This window comes from Hyperolius riggenbachi, chromosome 2 (assembly GCF_040937935.1).
Source record: "Hyperolius riggenbachi isolate aHypRig1 chromosome 2, aHypRig1.pri, whole genome shotgun sequence".
Classification (NCBI taxonomy): Eukaryota; Metazoa; Chordata; class Amphibia; order Anura; family Hyperoliidae; genus Hyperolius; species Hyperolius riggenbachi.
Window position 1 is genome coordinate 334,541,204 of NC_090647.1, and position 21,412 is coordinate 334,562,615.

Below are 21,412 nucleotides of genomic sequence, written 5' to 3' on the forward strand. Positions count from 1 at the left end.
AACCCAACCTCACAACAATGGTGAGTTAACTGATAATACCCATTACTAAAGGGCCAAAAAATATATTAAATGGTTAGAAGCAGTTTAAATGAAAGAAGGGTGGTGGACTTACTCCCTCCAAAAAAAGATCAAAGTGTATGTCAAAAAGTTTTATTGGACACAACAACAATGTGTTTTGCGGATACTCTCATCATCTTTTGACATAAGATGTGGTCTACCTTGGAAGAGGTAAGTCAACCACCCTTAGGTGCATGATCGAGTAGGAAACACAAAGGGGGAGGAGCTTGCACAAAGGCTTACCATCCAAAGGGGGGAGATTGGGGACACACTAGGTGGGGCATGATGCGTAGTTGCCCAGCGACGTGGGTTAGGGCAATGATAAGGGTGGGCCAGACTGGGGGGGGGGGGGGGGATAAGGATAATGTTATAAAAAAGAATACTCCAGTTCAGTCTGTAGCCATCTATGATTTTCTAGATAGGCGCTCTGTTCATTAATATTTGCTGTGATTAAAGGTTTTTACCCCTTGCACCATAAACACAAAACAATTTCAGAAAACATTTATTTTACATAACACAGCTTGCTTGTACCTACTAAGGTAAATCTGCGTTAGGTAGTTTTTTTTTTTTTTGAGTAAATCAAAACTCTGCAGTCCTCCTATCAGAGAAAGTTACAATTACTTGCACTCCTCTTTTGAGGAAGGGGGGGGGGAGGGGCAACCGCCAAAAGTCAGCTCATTTGGGGTCTTCGAGGATGGCTTTAGGAGAGAGGACAGCGCAGGAAGTTATATCTTTCTCTTACGGAGGACTACAGGGTTTTCATTTACAGGCTGGATATCCGCTTTAATTTAGTTCTTAACCTGTAGCTGAAAAGCTGTCATAAATCATTTGGTAATCACAACCCAACAGGACTGAATGTTATACAAAAGTAAGAGACTAGCTATTGTATGTCCAGGAAATAGAGTAGAAAAGGAGGTTTGTATTATAGTCCTTTGAGTGTAATGACTGATAATGATTCCCACAGCCGAGCAATTTTTAGGACAGGCCTTCAAGGCTTGCATTGGCCTGAGAACAGTGAACCTAGGGATTTTTTATACAATATCATTCTATCTATATACAGGGTTTACCTATATCATTTTACTACAGGAGTTTCAGCTGGAGTGAAAGCAAATTGAACATAAATATAACCATTACTTGCTGATGTCTCTAATTGTATGTACTTCCTTCCACAAATGATCTATTTGCAACATGTCTTCTTCATCAGTGATTTCCATAAATAGGCTGTCAATATCCCGCTTGTGTATCTATTTCCTTCATTAACATTCCAGTCCAAAGAGCAGCTAAGTGGTATAGGGGTTATTGCTGCCCAACTGGCTGCCCTCAAGGGACCCAGACATAAGTAGGGATGGCTGTGTAAACACCAACCAACACAGTGTGCAGGTGACAGCTGCATGATAAACAGAGACCAAAAAGTGCAAAGTGACAACCTCACAAAAGTAAGACAGTTTGACTCAAATTATGCTTAGCAGTATTTATTACAGACACAGAATGCTATAACACATTAAGTCATTAGTTTTTGTACATTGTGTTATTTTAGGATTTATATTCTAAGCACAACCGCTTTTCTTATACAGAAAGAGCTATCACTCTGGATTTTTTTTTACCCAATCAGAATTGTGTTTGCCTATAACAAAAGTCCTCCTAGTTCTCTCCTCCTCATAGCAAATGATAAGTGCCACTTAGTGGCCTTTATATAATTTACGTTTTATTCCTACGTTTTCTCCTAGAAGGTCATTTTTCATATTGTGTTTAAAATATTTTTTCATCACTCTGCAATTGAAAAAAATACCAAAAATTAGGTGAAAAAGTACTATTAAAATTATTTTGAGTATTTTCTTGGTTGTTGGAGGCTCAAAGGGCATTTTATTGAAAAGGTGTGAAAGTTTCACCTAGGTGATATTTTCACATCTTATCAATAAATTCCCTTTAAGCCACCATCAAAATCATTTCATTTTTGACAGGACATCTTTACCTACCATTTGGTACTTCTTCAATTGAAAAGTGCTAAAAATGTATTTTAAACAAAAGATTAAAAAAATATATCATAGGAGAAACTTGGGAGAAAAGGTGAATTGGATCAGGCCCAATAGCCCATATGCAATTAACTTTTTCTCCTTAGTTTTCTCCTAGGTGATATTTTCCAAACGTGTCATTAATTGCCTTTTACATCACCAGAAAACAAGAAAATACTCAAAATAATTTTAGTAGAACTTTTACACCTCCTTTTTTTGTACTTTTTCAGTTGCAAAGTGCTGAACATTATTTTAAATAGAAGATGAACAATTATCTCCTAGGAGAAAACCCAGGAGTAAAAGTTAATTGCATATGGGCCAGTATGTCTATGCAGAGGTCAGGGGTGAAAAATAAAGCCCTGCTTTTCATACCAAGCACATGTTTAAGGGCAAACTGATTACAGTCCCCTCTAACACCTGTAAGTTCAAATAATCTGAGCAAACATAAAAAGGTTTTAGAAAGGTTCTATTCTATTCCCTCAATGGAGCAGGAATATACCTCCACAGAAGCCATTTTTTCCCAAAGCACCATCAACATCATACCTATTATTATTATACATATTATTTCCAGTGCAACATTTGTTAGCATTGTCCTTTCATTCAAGTTTATTCCATGTTATTACACAATTTCATTGAGCATGGAATGAAAAGATTTGCTCTGATGGTTGTTTAAAGGTGGTAATCTTTTAAATCTGCCCAACGGTGCTTGCTCTTTCTCAGTGTTGATCTAAGGGATGGTTACTGCCGCTTGGCCAGCAGGTTTCTCCAGCTCCCCATTAGTCCCATCCAACACTGCTTGAAATGCCAAGGCAGAAGATTCCAGACAGGACATAAATGTAAACATGGCATGTGACTTGTCATGTGACCTGTCTATATATTACAATGGATAGAAGCAGAGCCTACGCTTCAGAAGGACACATGCTTAAATTTTGAATGGTAGAGGACAAATGAACTGCTAACAGTCCCAATGGGATAAGATGGGTATAATGTGAATGCCATCTGGTGTGACTCCCTACTTGGGCAGTCTGTTCTGCTCAGCATTGGTCTTGATTTTCAGCCATGAGCGTTATAATAATCGTGTATAAATGATTTAGTCATTGTTTAACCACTGTAAACATTTTTTGAAATGTATTACAGGTGGCAACATCTTTAGTCCTGACAGGTGCAGCCCTGCGAAATGTTGGTTTACTGAAAGCTCTAAAGACAGTACAAAATAAACCTGGTGTCTCAGAATGCTCTGGGAAGAGAATTCCACATAGCCAAAGCAAAACAACCAAGGCTAACCATCACGTGGAGGGCAGGGTTTCATACCAATATACAGCTATATATCTACTATAGATATAAGAGTTTCTGATGCCGAAATCAGAAACAATACAATAAAAGTGGGTATCATAAATAATTTACTGCATTTTACTATATGTCACTACAGTACCTCTTTAAGTAGACTAACCAATGACAAAATTAAAGGGACACGTGGCTTAATCCACACACATAGGGCAGCAACTGAAAAGGGAAAGTGCGTGAAAATAATACAAAACTATCATGACATATAAGTGTAAGGAACAAAATAAAGTCAAATGAAAAAGATCAAATGAAAAAAGATATAAACGGGAAGTGGCATACTGTACTGATGAAGCCCTTAATAACACCTGAATGGAATGAGGTGAAACAGAAACACTGCTGGAATAATTTACATAAAATCAATTCATAAATATTACAAGGGCATCTTCTAGTGGGTATCTTAAAGTGGCATAGCTAAGTGTAGCATAGCAATAGGGGATGAAGAAGTTACGACCACACTTGGGCCCTTGGACCAGAGGGGCCAACTCCATCAACTAGTATTAGCTCTTCAATGGTACTATGCTGGTAATGATCACTTCTTTATATGTTTGAATATTGGTAATCATTAACAACCTGGGGCGGTCACCACCTCTGTATCCCCTATTGCTCTGCCACTGGTATTTTCTAACTGTCACATTTCTCCTCACTGGACTGGTAGATGTTTAGTCAGGTAAGCCATGCTCAGCTGTAACTGATTTTCCATAAGACTCAGTTAAGAGTCTATTTTATAATGACAGAATGATTATAGCCAAACAAACATTAGATATATTTGGCAATCACTTTATGGAAGCTGCACACGTTTCGAGATCATTAATCATTGTTCCTAGAGTTTATTTACTCGGGAGCAGTGGCGGATCCTCCATCTTTTCAGATTACTGGCCATTCCCTGCATTGCTCTCTATTCATCACACTTCAGGTCCAGTCACTCCGCACTGACAACATCTGTCCCAAGTGACTCCCAGCACATAACGGTTCTGCAGCCTATTAGAAAATAACTTTGGCAGGCTTTCTCTTTCTATAAAAGTGGTCTACTTCACAAAAAGTTTTTATTATCATCAGAGTTTGTTGAGCTGTTGTCAACTCTTAAAGTGGTATGAAACTCAGCAGTTCCTCTTTGCTCTAAAAAAGATTATTTACAGCATAAAATCTACTACCGAAAAAAAATGTGTAGCAGAACAGCATTCAAATAGTTAAACACAGCACCTTGTTCTTCAGTGGAAACTTCCTAAAGCTTCTGGCTGCATACCAAGAGGTGATAACATTATCTTTTGTTTGTTGCTACAATTAGTATACAGCCAGCAGCATGCTGAAACTGACTTGTACATACTGTGTAGAACCAGAGACAGCTGAGAAGTGATCACCAGATACATAATAATATATAAATATAGCAGCTGTGCAGTAAAATGCAATGGCAGCTTACAGAGCAGATAAACTTACTTTGGGAACTTGTCGTTTGTAGACAGACAATATTACTTGCAAAAGCAATAATATGATAACTGTATGGGTAATACAAAGTAGGAAAACACGTTTTTATTGAATGTTTTGTCAGGGTTTTATCCCACGTTAAGAAAAAGTTCTGTGTATGATTTCCTAACTGAAAGACAACAAGACAACATGAAACGTTTGGTTAAGTGGTCTCTGATCTTTAAATACGCTTATAAATGTTACACTCTCTACAAAACATGACGTATGAATAATTCTGCATCTTGCATGGTGATTCAAATTTTATGTCAACTACAGTAATATAGCTATTTCATTTTAGTAATAAAGGTAGCATTTAGTATTGCCATCTCATAGAAAGACAATGAACCAGATTAACTAAGGTTCTCCTACCAGCCTGAAGATCATGAGGTACTAGAATGATCTGGTTGCACTTACACGCATTTAGACTACTTTCACACTGACACGTTGCATTGGGTCGGACAATACAGCTGCATAGCAAACATGATGAGATTATATTGCAATGGGACGTTCACACTGGTGCGTTAGAATCTGTCGGAATAACGCAAGGCATGCTGGGTGTTACTGAGGCAGGGAACACACTACATGCGTTTTTGCGCGTTTTGCCGCAAATGGCAAAACGTGCAAGATTGTAAAGGCTATTGAAGTTATTAGCCTTGCATAGGAAAAGCGTGCGCTGCGTCCTTTTGTGTATGTTTGCGTTCACTTTTTTTTTTACATGTTTCTAAACGCACAGTTTTCTGCTTTTTACCGCACGTTGCATGGCAGCAAATGCCATGCAAACGCATAAACGGGAAAAACGCACGCGCTAGATGCGACTGCAAAACCTGACGGAAACCTGGAAAACGCAGGGGAAAACGGACCTACAAGTGTGTTCCCTGCCTGATGACTTGCGCATTTACAGTTCAAGTGAAACATGCTTTTATGCACTATATACTTCACCGTACGCGTTGTACGGTGTGCGTAACACAGGAGATGACTTTTCCCCTCCGCAAGTTCTGTTTTTACAGTTTATGCAACACCCCATTGTGAAACTAGAGGAGATGGACTAGTCCAAAATCTGACAGATCTATTAGAGTCTCACTACCTACTGTAAGTGACACTGAAATAGGAAAAAAAAACACATAAAGGAAAAAAAATGTACTTTTATATGAGTGTATTTTACGTTTTAAAATTTCTATTGATAGTTGTCCTTTCTTAGCAAGAATCATTATTTTTTTATCTTTAATAAATCTGTCATTTCATTGTATGAATACCAAACTATTGACAAGTTTAACAACCTTTGTTATTGTCCAATATGGCCCAGACAAGTGTGCCAAGTTCTGGCTATTTAATAGATATGGTCAGTGAGATGCTAATTATGAAACTAATTATAAAAAATGGGCTGGCCTATTCCAATTTTCATAAAGTTTGCATAACATTACCATGTAAGACAGAATTACTAGCATCTCATTGACCAATACTATGTAATAGCAGACAATATTTAATAAATCCATGTTTCCAAGATCACTTTTGCACGTCATTGACCTCTAGCCTAGGGATGGGTTAGTAAATCAGGAGCAATGGATCAAGCTAGCCGTACGTGGTAGGTCTGTGAATCCAAAACAACATTGCAATGAAAGTAACAAGCCAGGCCAAAAACATCTGCCTTCCATTGCACACTAGCACTTCTACAGCTGAGTTGAGTTCATCTCAAGATCTCTGCAAGCTTCTCCTCATAATATTTGGAATTTTCCTCTAGATCTTCCCATGGAATAAAGTCTCCTTGTTCACCGGGTTGCTCAGCAATCCCTTCATCATCCAACACTATGTCTGGCTCCACAAAATTTTTCCACACGTACACGTAGTCGGCACTTTTCATCATCCGCAGCTGACAGCCTGCGGAGGTGATGCCTCGCAGTGCCCCGCGGATCTCAGATTCTTCCCACTGGAAAAGTCGGGCCATCACCAGGCGAAGCTTCAAAGCCTTGCTTCGTCGGAGGCACCGAGCAATGGAGGCAGCACAATTAACACAGGGACTGGATGACACATAACAGGTGACAGAAGCTGGACCAGATGAGAGAAACTGTGGAAGCACATTTGTGAAAAAGGCTTCCTCTGCATGGGCAGCAACATGTTCATCTTCTAGGTAGCCCCGGAAAACTTGGTCATCTCCCCTTTCCACAGTGTAGCACAGGAAAGTCTTATTACGCCCCGAGCTGTACTCCACATTCTTGAACTGGAACTTAAAGGAAGAGGCAGGAATGCGACTCCTGGAAGTAAGAAATGAAGCATGGTTACACATATGTATCTTTTTTCATCTAAAAAAGTGTACATGAAGATATAAGGAACTAACAGGCTACTATGGAATTGCAAACACATGTGGCTCACAAGTGCCGTGCTTGCATGAATTGATAAAGATGCACTCAGTCAGCTGTAGTATTTGGCAAAGTGATATATTCCTACTGTACCGCAAGATAATGTTATGTCTGTTTTAGTTCTTGTTTAAGAATGGTCGAGGTCTCAGTGCTGGGATTGCCATTGAGACAGCTGTCTGAGTTATGAGACTTTGTCAACTATAGTTATGACCTTGCATAACAATTAGAATATCTATATCATAGCTTAGAAGCTAACTCTGCAAAAACCAACAAAGAAATAATATTCCCTATAATTTACTCCACCTGTCATAGTGACCTTACAGAGGGAAGGACAAGTTCCATACTCAAATGCAAGACAGGTTTCCTTTTACTCATAGACAGTGGTACAAAGTTTACTGTTTCTTACTGTCTTTAGAAGTAATATATTCCTGAAAGCTCTCTTTTTATGATGCCTTGTACAATAGATGGTACAGAGCTTGTATCCATGTCATACTTTCGAGAGATAAATGCATTCCATGTGCACCAGTTTCTCTATACAAGTGTCACTCTATTGGAGATAACAAAATGCTTTCCCTGTTTGCCTGCATGATTGTGATGCCCTGCAAGAAGCATCTGTCACTGTAACCTCTCTGTGTCACAGACATTTTCAAGCTATTTTTAGGCTTGCTGTAGGCTTCTCTTATCATCTGTCATTGCTAAACTAATCCTGGAATATCTCAAAGTAGAAATAGGAGTTACAAAAGCGTATTCTCAGAGAGTTAAGCAGGGCTACTGTTTAAGTTGGGAGAATGGGCCGTATTAGACAGTACCTAAGGCTTGTTATATGCTACTGATAAGACCAGCTGAAGCATTGCTTGTGACAACTGCACTTTTTATAGAATGTGACATGACCAATCAGAAGCACAAGGTCAATACAATACATATTCTGGACACAGAGGCATCCTTGTAAGCTCAGATAGATAGATTTCATCCTAATGCAATAACTCCACAATGAGATGACCTTTAGCTTTTTTTTAACTCGTAGACAATTTTTGTTGTACAAAAAGTGGGATCAGCGCATTTTATCCCATATGTGGGGCTTGCACTCTTTTGCAGGTAGGCACTCATCTGTTTTTAGGTAGCGCTGTTTATTTCCTTGCTATGTACTAATGTAATTCGTTTTTGGTTTTTGGTCAGCTGCTCCCACTTAACAGCTTTGCTTTTGGTGTAGATAGGTCATGTGTATGCTCAGTGTGTATTTTATCCCATAAGTGGGGCTTGCACTCTTTTGCAGGTAGGCACTCATCTGTTTTTAAGTAGCGCTGTTCATTTCCTTGCTATGTACTGATTTTTGTTGTACGCTTGAAGTCTAGAGCCCTTAGAAGGATGAGAGTCCTTTCATCTGTCAGTTCAGGAAATTATCACATATCTATTGGAAGTCTAAGATATGTGCAGATACTTCCAGCTTTATGATCTGGCAGAGTGAGACAGGCACCTGTGATGGATACTCCAAGCCAGCTGCTCTGCAAAGGTCCTGCAGATAAACATGCCCTCCTCAGTATAATGATGCCATGATTGTCCCAATGCATTATGGGAACATTTGAATCTTCTGGTTGTTACATCATATCTACAGGTATATTGGTCCATATGTAGCATTTATTGTAGCAGTTAATTGGGTTTATGGCCAAAAAACAAAAGTCCCTGAGCTAGACTCTAGAAGACAACCATACATATATAAAGCTAAAGTCAGAAATGTACTTAGACTTAGGGTAAATTCTTTATAACTTGCTTTTTAACCATTCCACATGTTTTATATTAGCAAAGTATAAATGTGGCTTTTTGTTCAAGGCATCCTCTTTGTGCATCAATATTTACAGGTTGAATATTTAACTTTTTATTGACTACATCACAATGCCAGGGAGTCACAAATTTGCATACATTTAGTGAACTGTACCTCTAAACAGAAGATGCCTGAGGAATTATGCTAAGCCTCTAGGCAGTTAGCATTTGATAGTCAATTAGCCTAATATTGTTTTGTTGTGAGCTCCTTGTATGTCTTAAGGTGGCCATACCCTTATAGATTTGCAGCAGATTCGACCATCAGATAGATTTCTGTAGAATATGACAGGATTATATCTAATGTGTGCCACACACTAGGAACATATTTCAGATTTGAAATCTATTGAAAATCTATCGGAAATCTATCTATTGAAATAATTCTGAAATCTATTGGATCTATAAATTGATCTAAATGCATTTTTGCACTATTAGATCCAATGCAACTCTATGGGCCATCAATCTGCTGCCAGCAGCAGATCGACCTAGATTTTCCATCATGTCAGATAGATCAAATCGATTAAAATCGGCTGCAAATTGATCGATTTGCTGATTTGAAAGAATTGATGGCTGAAATTGACCAGTATATGGGCCCCTTTCCCTTGTATGTTAACCCATTTATCTATTGGGCAGAGCTGTGTAAATTGTTAGCGCTTTATAAATACTATAAATAATAATAGGGATATGGGGGCTGCCATATTTATCTAATTTTAAACAATACAAACAGCCTATTTGTCCTGCTGATCCTCTGCCATGGACCCTAAACAAGCATGCAGATCAGATGTTACTGAAGTCTCACTGGATTAGCTGCATGCTTGTTTCAGGTGTGTGATCCAGATACTACTAAAGCCAGAAAGATTACCAGGATGACAAGCAACTAGTATTGTTTAAAACAAAATAAATATGGAATAAATAAGGTAGCCTCCACATCCCTCTCATTTCAGTTGAACTTTAAGGACAACAAGATCAAGCTATAGAGTGAACAGTACAAAGCCCTGTCCTCAACCCATTTGTGGGCATAACTGAAAAAGTATGTGCAAGCAAGGAGACTTACAAACCTGTCTGCCCTACACAAAGCAGATGTCTTAAGCAATATGCCAAATGTATAGTTTGTTGGTAAATCAGTTCAAAGAATTCACCCTAGCTGTCCTTATCAGATGTATCATTGGAGAGTAGCTAGCATCCCTCCTCTGTTCAGTGACCTTTGTTCAGTGAAAAAATAATTCCATTATTGAATATAAATCGCTGGCTCCAGTAGGCTCTAGAACTCAGGAGTAAGGCTGGATGCATAACCTCAGGAATATTTAACTATTGTTTGCTGAGCAGTGAGCAGCTGTCAGAGTAACTGGAGAGAAGGTCTGTACGGTCTCTGTTATGGAAACATTAAAAACATGATAGGAAGACAGTCATGGAATAGTCATTGGTGACTCATGAAGTAAAACCTTCCACTAGGATGAAAGTCTCAGCACAGTTTAGTGGAAGCGGCTGCTAGTGTACAGATCCCCATATAGCTCATGCTAGCTTTCACTCCCTCATTATGATGCTTGTGGCCTATTGGTGGTAACCTGTTGATGGTCCTGAGTATCTTCATATGGGGTCAGGATTCATAAGTAAATACAAGTATTGACTTATTTGTACCTTTGGGGCTGTAGTGTGAATGGTATGTAATTTGTCACTGCAAATAAATGATGGTGTATATTGGGTGATGTGTACTATGAAAAGCCACTCTCAATCTCTTCCACTCTTCCCCTATGCCACCCACCAAATACCAGGGATCCTACTTTCAAAGAAAATAAAATGCATCCATACATAACCTGTTTGCAGCTAGTGATCTTAGATGACATAAATGCTTCTGATTAGGTCTTTTTTTTTACTCCTATGGGTTCTATTAACCACTTAAGGACCAGGGTATTTTCTTCTGATCGGTGCTGCGTGGACTCTCCAGCCCGCAGCACCGATCAGGAAATAGCCAGGGCGATCAGACTTCCCCCCTTTTTTTCCCCACTAGGGGGATGTCCTGCTGGGGGGGTCTGATCGCCGCCGGCTACCCGCACTTTCCGGGGGGGGGCTCTTCAAAGCCCCCCTCCGGAGCGCTTTCCGCCCTCCCCGGCTTTCCCTCCCTCTCCCTTACCCTGTGAGTGGCGCAGGACGGAGTTCCATCCTGCGCCTGATAGGATAGGCTTCTGCCTTTCAGATGCCGGTGATCCCCGGCCAATCAGAGGCCGGGGATCGCCGATCTACGTCACGGCGCTGCTGCGCAGCAGCGCCGTGTGATGTAAACAGCGGGGATTTCTTCCCCGGATGTTTACATTATGCGTGCGAGCCGCTATCGGCGGCTCGCACACTGTTCACGGAGACAGTCTCCGTGAACTGGCATGGAAAGGCCGCTCGATCGAGCGGCCGTTTCCATGCTATACCACTAACGACCCTCCGACGCCTATCGGCGTTAGGCGGTCGTTAGCTTGTAAATGTGCATTTTATGTGTGAATACCACAAGCAAGAAGTGAAAGGTTTGCGGTTCCCAGCAGTATAGTGAGATTCTCCAAGAAGTATTAATCTACATTATCAGTATATTCCTTATAAATTGCCAAAGGCTCACCAGAAGAAATGGTCAATAAGATGTTAACTTTTCTGGTTCACATGCAAATTTAATGTAAACTGTATACGCAGCATCAGTGCTTCAATTTGGGATTTGCATCATGGTTACAAACACAACAAGGCCATTGGGACCAACTTGGAGAGATTAGTGTCAGTTGTCATGGGAGGAGATGTTTGTGAACCACTGAATCAAATGCCTGTGTGCCTTTGTAAAAAAGGCCAATAAAGCACTTTCTTGGGTGCTTGAATATCACCCAGAAGGGTTAGAATATATACCAGCCAGGATTCTATTGCTGCTAATATGTTCATTGGAAGGAGTCCCCTCACTTCCTGTTACCAGTAATATAAGGCAATGTACGAGAAATCTCTCCAGCAGGAAGTCAGGCAACAATAGACATCTGACAAAAGTTATAACCTTTGTAGACACTACTAAAATAAATCAATAAATCATTCATTTTTGTAACTATTGTCTGTAGAAGTTTCCTCACTCCTGCATGGCTTTTTCTGCAGTGCACAAGCGGCTTCATGCTTCTGTGCAGGCACGAGCTTTCAGAACACCTGTGCAGTGCGGCCATGCTTGTTCATGGATGGGAGCATAGCTGCAAACTTTCAGAGAGTCCCAGGTAGCGACAGGGGTATGAAAGAGGATGTAAGAGTCCAGAGGCTTCCCTCTACCGATGTAAGTATCTGACTACCCCCATCCAAAGTCACAGGTTTGCTTAAAGGCTCCACCCACACTATCTGTTGGATCGCAGAATAATTCTGCATGTCAACTTACTGCCCCTGCAGTTCTATGGGACATCTCTGCATTATTCTAACTCGCTGCATACAGGTTTTGAATTAATACACACTATATCGTGTGCATTATGCAACACACATAGGGCTTGATTCACTAACCGGCGCTAAGCCGGTTAGTGTGCCCTAAGTCTTAGTGTGCGCAAACCACGGCGTTAGGTGGTTTGTGCCCACACATTAGATACAGCGCCGCTCAATACGCGCACAGCGCGCATTGTGGGTAATAGTGCGCGGTGCGACGAAAATGGCGCATTGGGTGCCTGTTAAGTAGCGCTTTGATGCACCACTTCGGGGGCACCCGATGCACCGTTATCGTCGCACCGGCGTTTAATGGGCAGCGGGTGCGACGCGCACTAATATCGGCGCACCCGCGCTGTGTGCGCAGTTTGCGCGCACTAGCGGCAAAAAATGGCTTTTCACACCGGCGCTAACACTTAGCGCCGGTTAGTGAATCAAGTCCCTAGTGTGAAGCCAGCCTCATACCTTCTGCGTCTGATTTACTAAGGTATATCCAGGGGTCTGGGGAGACATCAGCAGAGAAGAATGATCCAGCAAACAAGGGTTGAACTAATTAACAATTGCCTGCTATTGCATGGTAAAATATTGCTGTCCATACCTGAGTCATATTGGAAGGAGTTGGGGTAGGCTGAAAAGTTAGTAAAAAATACCCCCAATGGAGATGCTTAAAGCGATGCCTCAGGAAATCTTCATTAAATTTAAAGTTTAGTAGGGATGGCGAATGAGATGCTAGTAATTCAAATTGATTCAATTTTTTATGTACATGTATGAAGCTTGGAAGGGCACCAGTTAAAGGCAACAGCAACATCTGATTGGTCCTAGTCCATGCTGCATGACTGAAGTATTAACTTTGCATCAAATCAGAATTATGAGCATCTTAATTCCAACCCCTAAAGGTGAACAAGCATGAAAACTATGCAAATGTCAGCACGGCTTATAAGAAAGACAAGGTATATAGAGCAGCAGCAGTTCCTTGTCCTGATTAGCCCCTACATAGTTTCAGGTCCAAGTTTTTTCACTCTTCACTAACCACTAGTCTTTGACTCAGCATAGACATTTGCAGCAGGTGCTCTGACTACATTATCTGCATTCTTTTTCCAGGTATGTGACTCAGACCCTGCTGATGCCAAAAGGTCATCATTACAGCCAGCTTATCTGTCATTTATTAAGAGGAAATAAATATGGCAGCCGCCCGCCATCTAAGTTCCCTTCTAGGTTATAATCGCCTTTAAAGAAGGGAAATTAGAGTCTAGACCTAGTCTCATAGCAACCAGCTGGATTAGATGTTTTAGTTCTTATAGAGCCTTGAAAAACATATACTGATCATATGTCCTGACTGTCTGACCAGAATACTTGCTCCACATGGGTGATCCTGTCTCCTGAGAGTATAATATGCAGCGAGTTATCTTTATGCCTAGGCAGAAAGAAATTTCCAGGGGATCAGCAGTGTATATATCTTTATAACATCTCTCAAGACTAGTTTACTTTAAAATTACTTTAAAATGTATGCATTCTTTGTTGTTGGATTAATATAAATTAATTATTAATAACAGCATTTTCTATTGCTAAATGACAGTAAATAAAATAAAAATGTAGTATATTTAGAGCTTACTAATACTATACCCTGTTCATTTCACCTATGTTTGATGCATTTCTAGCACTTCCATCCAGAGTAAGAAACTGAAGCAACTTACCCCTCCACCACCTCAAAGGGTGGCAATTCTTCTAGTTCTGGCTTTTTGGCTTCACCTTCTGAATTTTCTGCATTTTTAGGTTCCTCCTCTGGAGCCTTAGCAGGCTGTGATTTGTTCTTTCCATTCTTTCCAGAGGACATGTTGAATTGAAGTATTTATTCCAAGTTGATTAGGAAGAGAAAAGCACCATGAGAGGGGCAAGCAGCAGTGAGGGATTTTGGGAGGCTTTTCGGAGACTGACAGAGGCAGGAGTGGGCTGACAGATGAGCTGGGTGGAGAGCAGTTTTATCCAGGTTCTAAATTTGGCACCAGCAGGGAGTGACAGCGACAGGGTGACCTTTGTGGAATGGACATTCCCCACTGCTTGACACTCACTTCCAGTCCTCGCTGCCTGGAGCCTGCAGCTAATGAACAGAAGGAACACAACTTTATTTCATAGCAGAACTGATGGGAAGAGCAAAGCCACTGTAATTTATGTGCAATGACAGGTGTGGGAACTATGGAAACATTTCTCAGGTTTACAATAAAGGATCAAAGATTCTACTTTCAATTCATGTCTTGCCTCTTCAAGTTTCTTGACAGGTTCCAATTCATGCATTGCTTGTTATCCAGAGTGCTGGAGTGCATGGAAAAAAGTCTGCTACAAGCTTGAATTGTACAATAAGAGGAACAACTGTGCCAGTAAAGTTATTCTTATAGACTATGAATTCTACATCCTCTTTTTAAAGTAAGAAAGTACATATTCAGTTGAACTGACTTATCAAGTCTAGTGAAAAGAAAACTGGTGTAATAGTGGACCAGTTAGGGTGCTTTCACACTATACACTTTGCATTGCGCATCCTGATAGGATCCGGACTTGTTGATAAGTCGCATCTCGTGTTATCAGTGCGATGTGATGCATGCAGCGGAGCATACAGTCTATATAGAGGTATGCTTATGCCGCATCTGTTACCTCATGCATCCTCTGGTAATGCACATCATGCTGTGCATTATTCCCACTGAATTTGTCGCACCACACTGCTAACGCGCCAATGTGAAAGCACCACTGCAATATAATTGGGCGTGTATTCACTAAACTTTACTGTGTTCAGACAGGTGAAGTTTAGCAGGCGCTAAGCAGATTAAATAATGCGTAATGTAATAGGCAAAGAACATAACTCGCATTATAAACACAATGTATATGTTGCAGTATAATGGGCCTTATTCAATTAACTTCTCTTTTAAATTTGCTCCCAGGAGATTATTTTTCATCTTAAGGGAAAGCAGCTTCATAGCCATCATCAGTCATCAGTGACGTGGGGGGTGGGGAATAGGCAATCTTTGTTCTGTCTGTGTTCTGTTCCCTAACTACCCCCTCTATCTCATCATCACTTACAGGCGATAGTCAGGGTGGAGATGGCAGGAGACACCAGTCAGTCTTTTCATGTAAACACAGAGCTAACCCTGCCCACCTCCTCTCTGTGCTCCATAAGGGCCTGTTTCCAATAATGTTTTCATTGTATGGGAAACGGATGCCTGATGCAGAAATCTGCATCAGAAAAATCGCGTTTAGTGGAAACAGGCCCATAGGCATTCATTGGAGTCAGTTTTTCTGCATCCAGAACCCGCATGTAGTGGAAATAGGCCCAAAGCGGGAAGAGGTGGGCATGGTCAGATGATGACTCATGCATAGACATAACTCCCACTCAGCTGGCAGCTCTATACTGCACAGACCTTTGGATCATCAGTGACTTTTTCAAACAGCTTTTTTTCTGGAATGGCAGCATCAAATATGAAAACTGTGTGGATAATTGAATTGTCCTCTATTAACTTTTACTAACAATGAAAAGTCATACAGAATGAACTTGGGCTTTTAGAATTCTAACGCTTTTGACATTGAGTCCATTAGTGGGCCGGAGTGCTATGATCATTACCATTATTATTATCATCAAAAGCATTATCATTATCATCAAAAGCAATATAATTCCAGCTTCAGAGCTGGCTGGAAGGTGTAATGGTCAAGGGCCCTGCCTCCGGCGCAGGAGACCAGGGTTCGAATCTCGGCTCTGCCTGTTCAGTAAGTCAGCACCTATTCAGTAGGAGACCTTAGGTAAGTCTCCCTAACACTGCTACTGCCTATAGAGCGCGTCCTAGTGGCTGCTGCTCTGGCGCTTTGAGTCCGCCAGGAGAAAAGCGCGATATAAAAGTTATTTGTCTTGTCTTGTCTTGCATAATCATTTCATTTGGACCCCAATTAGTCAAACTGCCATGATAAAGGGTAAATGTTGCAAAACAGTTATATGCAACTTGGGATAAATGCAGGGCTATAACTACAAATTATGGGACCCTGACAAATTCTTAATGGCCCCCTCCCTGTATATACCAGTCGGTCAGCCAGGGGCCCCATCTGTAAGAAATCATATAATAGGTGCAATCACCATCCTCCTCTACCCAAAGAACAAGTGCAGCTATCTATCCTTTCCATAGCAGTGCAGGCATCACATCCACTGCAATATATAAGCAACCGCCATCAGACCATACCTTTTTTATCCCTCATAGCAGGGCTTAGAGCTACCTGCCACAGCACACTGTGGGCCATATGCAATTCAATTTTTTACCTGAGTTTTATCCTAGGAGATAATTTTTCATCTTCTATTTTGGTAGTCTGGTGTCTTAAAAGGTATTTTATTGACAAGTTTAAAAATACCACCTAGGAGAAAGCTCAGGAGAAAAAGTTAATTGCATATGGGCCTGTGTGCCTTGCTCTCAGGCTGGTTCTCTTCTCCGTACATCCTCATCCTTCTACCACTGTAGGAACGCAAAGCTGTTGCCCCAGTTATTACACTGGTGGTTAAATTACTTGAGAATGAAAGGTTACATATGCCATAACTATGATTGTTTGTATATTTCATACATTTTGTCTGTTTGTTTTTTGTTTTTTTTTATAATGAACATCTCCTTAATGGTTGCAATAATGCTCGATGTTCAGCAGGTGTAATGTAAAATCGAATAACATTTTTATTGTACCTAACTCAGATGTGTTTACCTTTCAGGTATATAATCCTGGAACAATTTGACTATTCTTGTTCTTTTTTCCATGGTTATATTTAAAAAAAAATGATAAATATGTTTAAAAAACAAAAAGTTTAAGAATGCTACAAACCAGTGTCTCTGAAAGCGTGGATCTGCTCACCGTTCAGAAGTGATGCATTGTGGTATCGCTTTTTGGACACATGCTGAAAAGGATGACCTGAAAATCTCTTCAGTTTTATGAAAGCAGTACGGCACTTGACTCACATACAGCAGCTATAAATAAAAGTACTGCACTAATGAATAAAAAGCTCTGCAATAAAACTCACTCAGCACTGACACAATGAAAAAGTATACTCAGCGCTATGAGCTTATTGTTACTATTAAAGAACATTGCAGTTTTATCCCATGGCACTTGTCACAATCAGAGCCCCACTAACCTACTTACTGTACCAAGCCTGAACACGCTTGGGAGAAGTATGCAAAGCAGCTAGCAAGTGAGTAACTTATGCAGCTCACATATACACTAAAAGCTGACTAACTAAATAACCAGCCTCTAAATAAACTGTACGGCACATATGGCCCTGACACTGCATGATGAAGGCAGTGCATGGAAAAACGGCATGTTCGGGAAGGTAGAATAACCCCAGAAGCTAACGCTCTGACTAATGCACCTTCTTCATGTCTTGACAGCTCCCACTGTCTTGTTGTAACGACACCCAGACTCTGTTATTGCAACAAAGCTGCATTTTCCACATAGGAAAAAAACATACTGGTATCATTTCGTGGGAACCTGAGAAGACTGATTAGATGCAATTTATACTTACCTGGGACTTCCTCCAGCCCCAAGAGGATCTCGGGCTCCCTCGATGTCATCCCCGGCTACTCTGTTGTCCCAGTCATTCATCTTAGGTACACTTTATATTAAATGTTAACCACATGGGTACTTTTTGTATTTGTATTTTACAATGTATCAACAATCAGACTTAGGCCCATTCCAGTAATCCAAAGTAGGGTCTGCACTCAGACAAATTAAAGGGCCATTGCTCCTAAGGTTTGTAAGTCTTCGAACACAGAAAAGTAGGATTCGTTTTGAAAGTATGGATTGCAGGATTAGAACCCTTATCACTTAATAGACTCAGAACAGTTGCTTTTAGAAATTAGATTTTTATGGTGACAATCCCGCTTTAAAGGAACCAACGATTTATTGTTCCATGCAAAAATCACATAGGCATATGACTGTCACACCGATGATCATTTCGGGGCCACAGAAGGGGTTACTTTTGTCAAGGCCAGATAAGAGGCGGTAATCACTGTTTAACCTCCTTAGCGGTAATCCCGAGTCAGGCTCGGGACGGAAATCTTCAGCTCAGAGCAGTAAGGCCGATTTGGATCCATGGGAGGTGTTTAGGGTCTAAAAGCTCATAAAACAATTGCACCACTTTCAGAACTAAAATTTAGAAATAATCATAACGCCAGGGAGGTTAATGTGTGCAGTCTTTGGAAACTTTTCACACATAATAGTCCGCGTTTTAGTGAATGATGTTTGCACGATGTTAGCATCACATTTGACTTGCTTTTTCTGCGAGTTTTCAGATGAAAATTTTCTGCAACAGACAAAATATCAATGCATGTGAATATTTGCATGTAAATTTAAAGTTAAAGTGAACCAGAGAGGAAGCACCCTCATGTATTTTACCATATATATCTCAGGGAACGGCTCTGGTAATGGTAACCTAGTGGTCCGCTGTTTGGTGGTGGTAGTACATACCTCCCAACTTTTTGACATTAGAAAGAGGGCTTTTCGTAATTGCAATAACTGATAAAACTCGAGGGATACTTTTATCAAATACATCTAGAAGTCTTACACTGTAAGCTCTTATACTAACAAGGGACTCCGAAGACAACAAGCATGAAAGTCCTCATACATACAATATATCTACATGAATTGGCACCAGGGGCGTAACTAGAAATCACTGGGCCCCCCTGCGAATATTTGGATGCCCCCCCCCCCATAGGTGCCAAATAATCGTAATGGGGCAGCGTTTCACTGTAAATTAATTGTAAAGTGGGCAGCATTTTACCAGACAATCGTAATGTGGGCCAGAAAATCGTAATGTGGGCAGAGTTCACCAGAAAATCGTAATGTGGGCCTTTAGAAAATCATAATGTGGGCAGAGTTCACCAGAAAATCGTAATGTGGGCACCAGTCACCAGAAAATCGTAACGTGAGCAGCAGTCACCAGAAAATTGTAATGTGGGCAGCGTTCACCAGAATATCGTAATGTGGGACAGAAAATCGTAATGTGGGCAGAGTTCACCAGAAAATCGCAATGTGGGCAGCAGTCACCAGAAAATCGCCATGTGGGCAGCAGTCACCAGAAAATCGCCATGTGGGCAGCAGTCACCAGAAAATCGCAATGTGGGCATCAGTCACCAGAAAATCCTAATGTGGGCAGCAGTCACCAGAATATCGTAATGTGGGCAGCAGTCACCAGAAAATCCTAATGTGGGCAGCAGTCACCAGAATATCATAATGTGGGCAGCACACACCAGAAAATCCTAATGTGGGCAGCAGTCACCAGAAAATCCTTATGTGGGCAGCAGTCACCAGAAAATCGCAATGTGGGCAGCAGTCACCAGAAAATCGCAATGTGGGCAACAGTCACCAGAAAATCACAATGTGGGCAGCAGTCACCAGAAAATCCTAATGTGGGCAGCATACACCAGAAAATCGTAATGTGGGCAGCAGACACCTGAAAATCGTAATGTGGGCAGCAGACACCTGAAAATCGTAATGTGGGCAGCAGGCACCTGAAAATCGTAATGTGGGCAGCAGACACCTGAAAATCGCAATGTGGGCAGCAGACACCTGAAAATCGTAATGTGGGCAGCAGACACCTGAAAATCGTAATGTGGGCAGCAGACACCAGAAAATCGCAATGTGGGCAGCAGTGACCAGAAAATCGTAATGTGGGCAGCAGACACCAGAAAATCCTAATGTGGGCAGAAGTCACCAGAAAATCGCAATGTGGGCAGCAGTGACCAGAAAATCGCAATGTGGGCAGCAGACACCTGAAAATCGCAATGTGGGCAGCAGACACCTGAAAATCGTAATATGGGCAGCAGACACCTGAAAATCCCCCTGCAGTGACGTCAGCGGCGGCGGGATACATACCTTCTTCCTTGCGTTCCATCGCCGCCTTCTTGCTCTAGCGGCTGACGTCACTTCCGCTTCCGGAAGTGACGTCAGCCGCTAGAGCGAGAAGGCGGCGATGGAACGCAAGGAAGAAGGTATGTATCTCCCCGCCGCTGCTGCCCGCTGCCCACACACATTCACTAGCTGGAGGGGGGCGCAGAGGGGAGAGCCCCGAGGTGAGGGAGAGGGGGGAACTTCCCCTCTCCCCGCCGACTGTGGGCAAGGCTTTCCCCTCATGCTGCCACCCCTCCAGCCCCCAAAAAACGGCCCCGAGCGGGCCCCAGGGGGGGGGGGGGGGCGGGGGCGGGCCCCCCCGCAGGCGCAGGCGCTGCAGGGCCTATTGCTACGCCCCTGATTGGCACTTTACTGCCGCTTTGCCTTTTCTGTTGGTGGTCTCACTGTTTTGAAAAATATATACAATGGGGTATTCAACATACAGTATTCCCCCTGAGGCTGATGCATTCAGAACAGCGTAGTTGAAGCTTTTATAGACCGTTCAAATAAAAGTCCTTGGTTTGGGCCTCAAACCAGCTCTCAGCAACATGCTTGACATCAGAAATGTCATTAAAACTTTGCCCCTCCAGGTGTTTATTCAAGTTCGGGAACAAATAGTAGTCTGAAGGGGCAAGGTCAGGTGAGTAGGGTGTTCAATTTGGTAGCCAAAACTTTGCCTTTGTGCGCAGGTGTATTGTCTTGAAAACAAAACAATCCCTTTGGTTAACTTTCCAGAGTGTTTCGTCTTAATTTCAGCTGGTCCTGGAATTTAGCATAATACTTTTCGGTTATACTAGAGCCCTAAGGTGGGTATTCCACCAACAGAATACCGTCTTTGTCCCAGAAAACAGACACCAACACTTTTTTACCTGATTTCTGGGTGTGGATCTTCTTTGGCCAGGAACACCCACTGTGGCTCTATTCCTTTGGTTTCAATATCATAGAACGGAGTCAGATTTCGTCCTCAGTCAATAAAGTAGCCACAAAATACTGGGCAGCATCAAAATGGGCCAAAATGGTTTTGGATGCTTCAATTCTTTCTTCTGATCACTGTTCAAACAT

General features: G+C 41.5%; 1 protein-coding gene across 1 annotated transcript in view; it reads right to left on the reverse strand.

Annotated features, from left to right (window-relative positions):
• Positions 1-1,513: 1,513 nt before the first annotated feature.
• Positions 1,514-21,412, reverse strand: part of APOBEC2 (apolipoprotein B mRNA editing enzyme catalytic subunit 2) — a 65,078-nt gene continuing 45,179 nt past the window's right edge. The window contains exons 2-3 of the mRNA XM_068269376.1: positions 14,149-14,552; positions 1,514-7,123 (exon numbers count right to left, since the gene is read on the reverse strand). Of these exons, the coding sequence (XP_068125477.1) occupies positions 6,559-7,123; positions 14,149-14,288 (705 nt within the window). The 5' untranslated portion in view covers positions 14,289-14,552 and the 3' untranslated portion in view covers positions 1,514-6,558. The remainder of the gene's footprint in view (positions 7,124-14,148; positions 14,553-21,412) is intronic.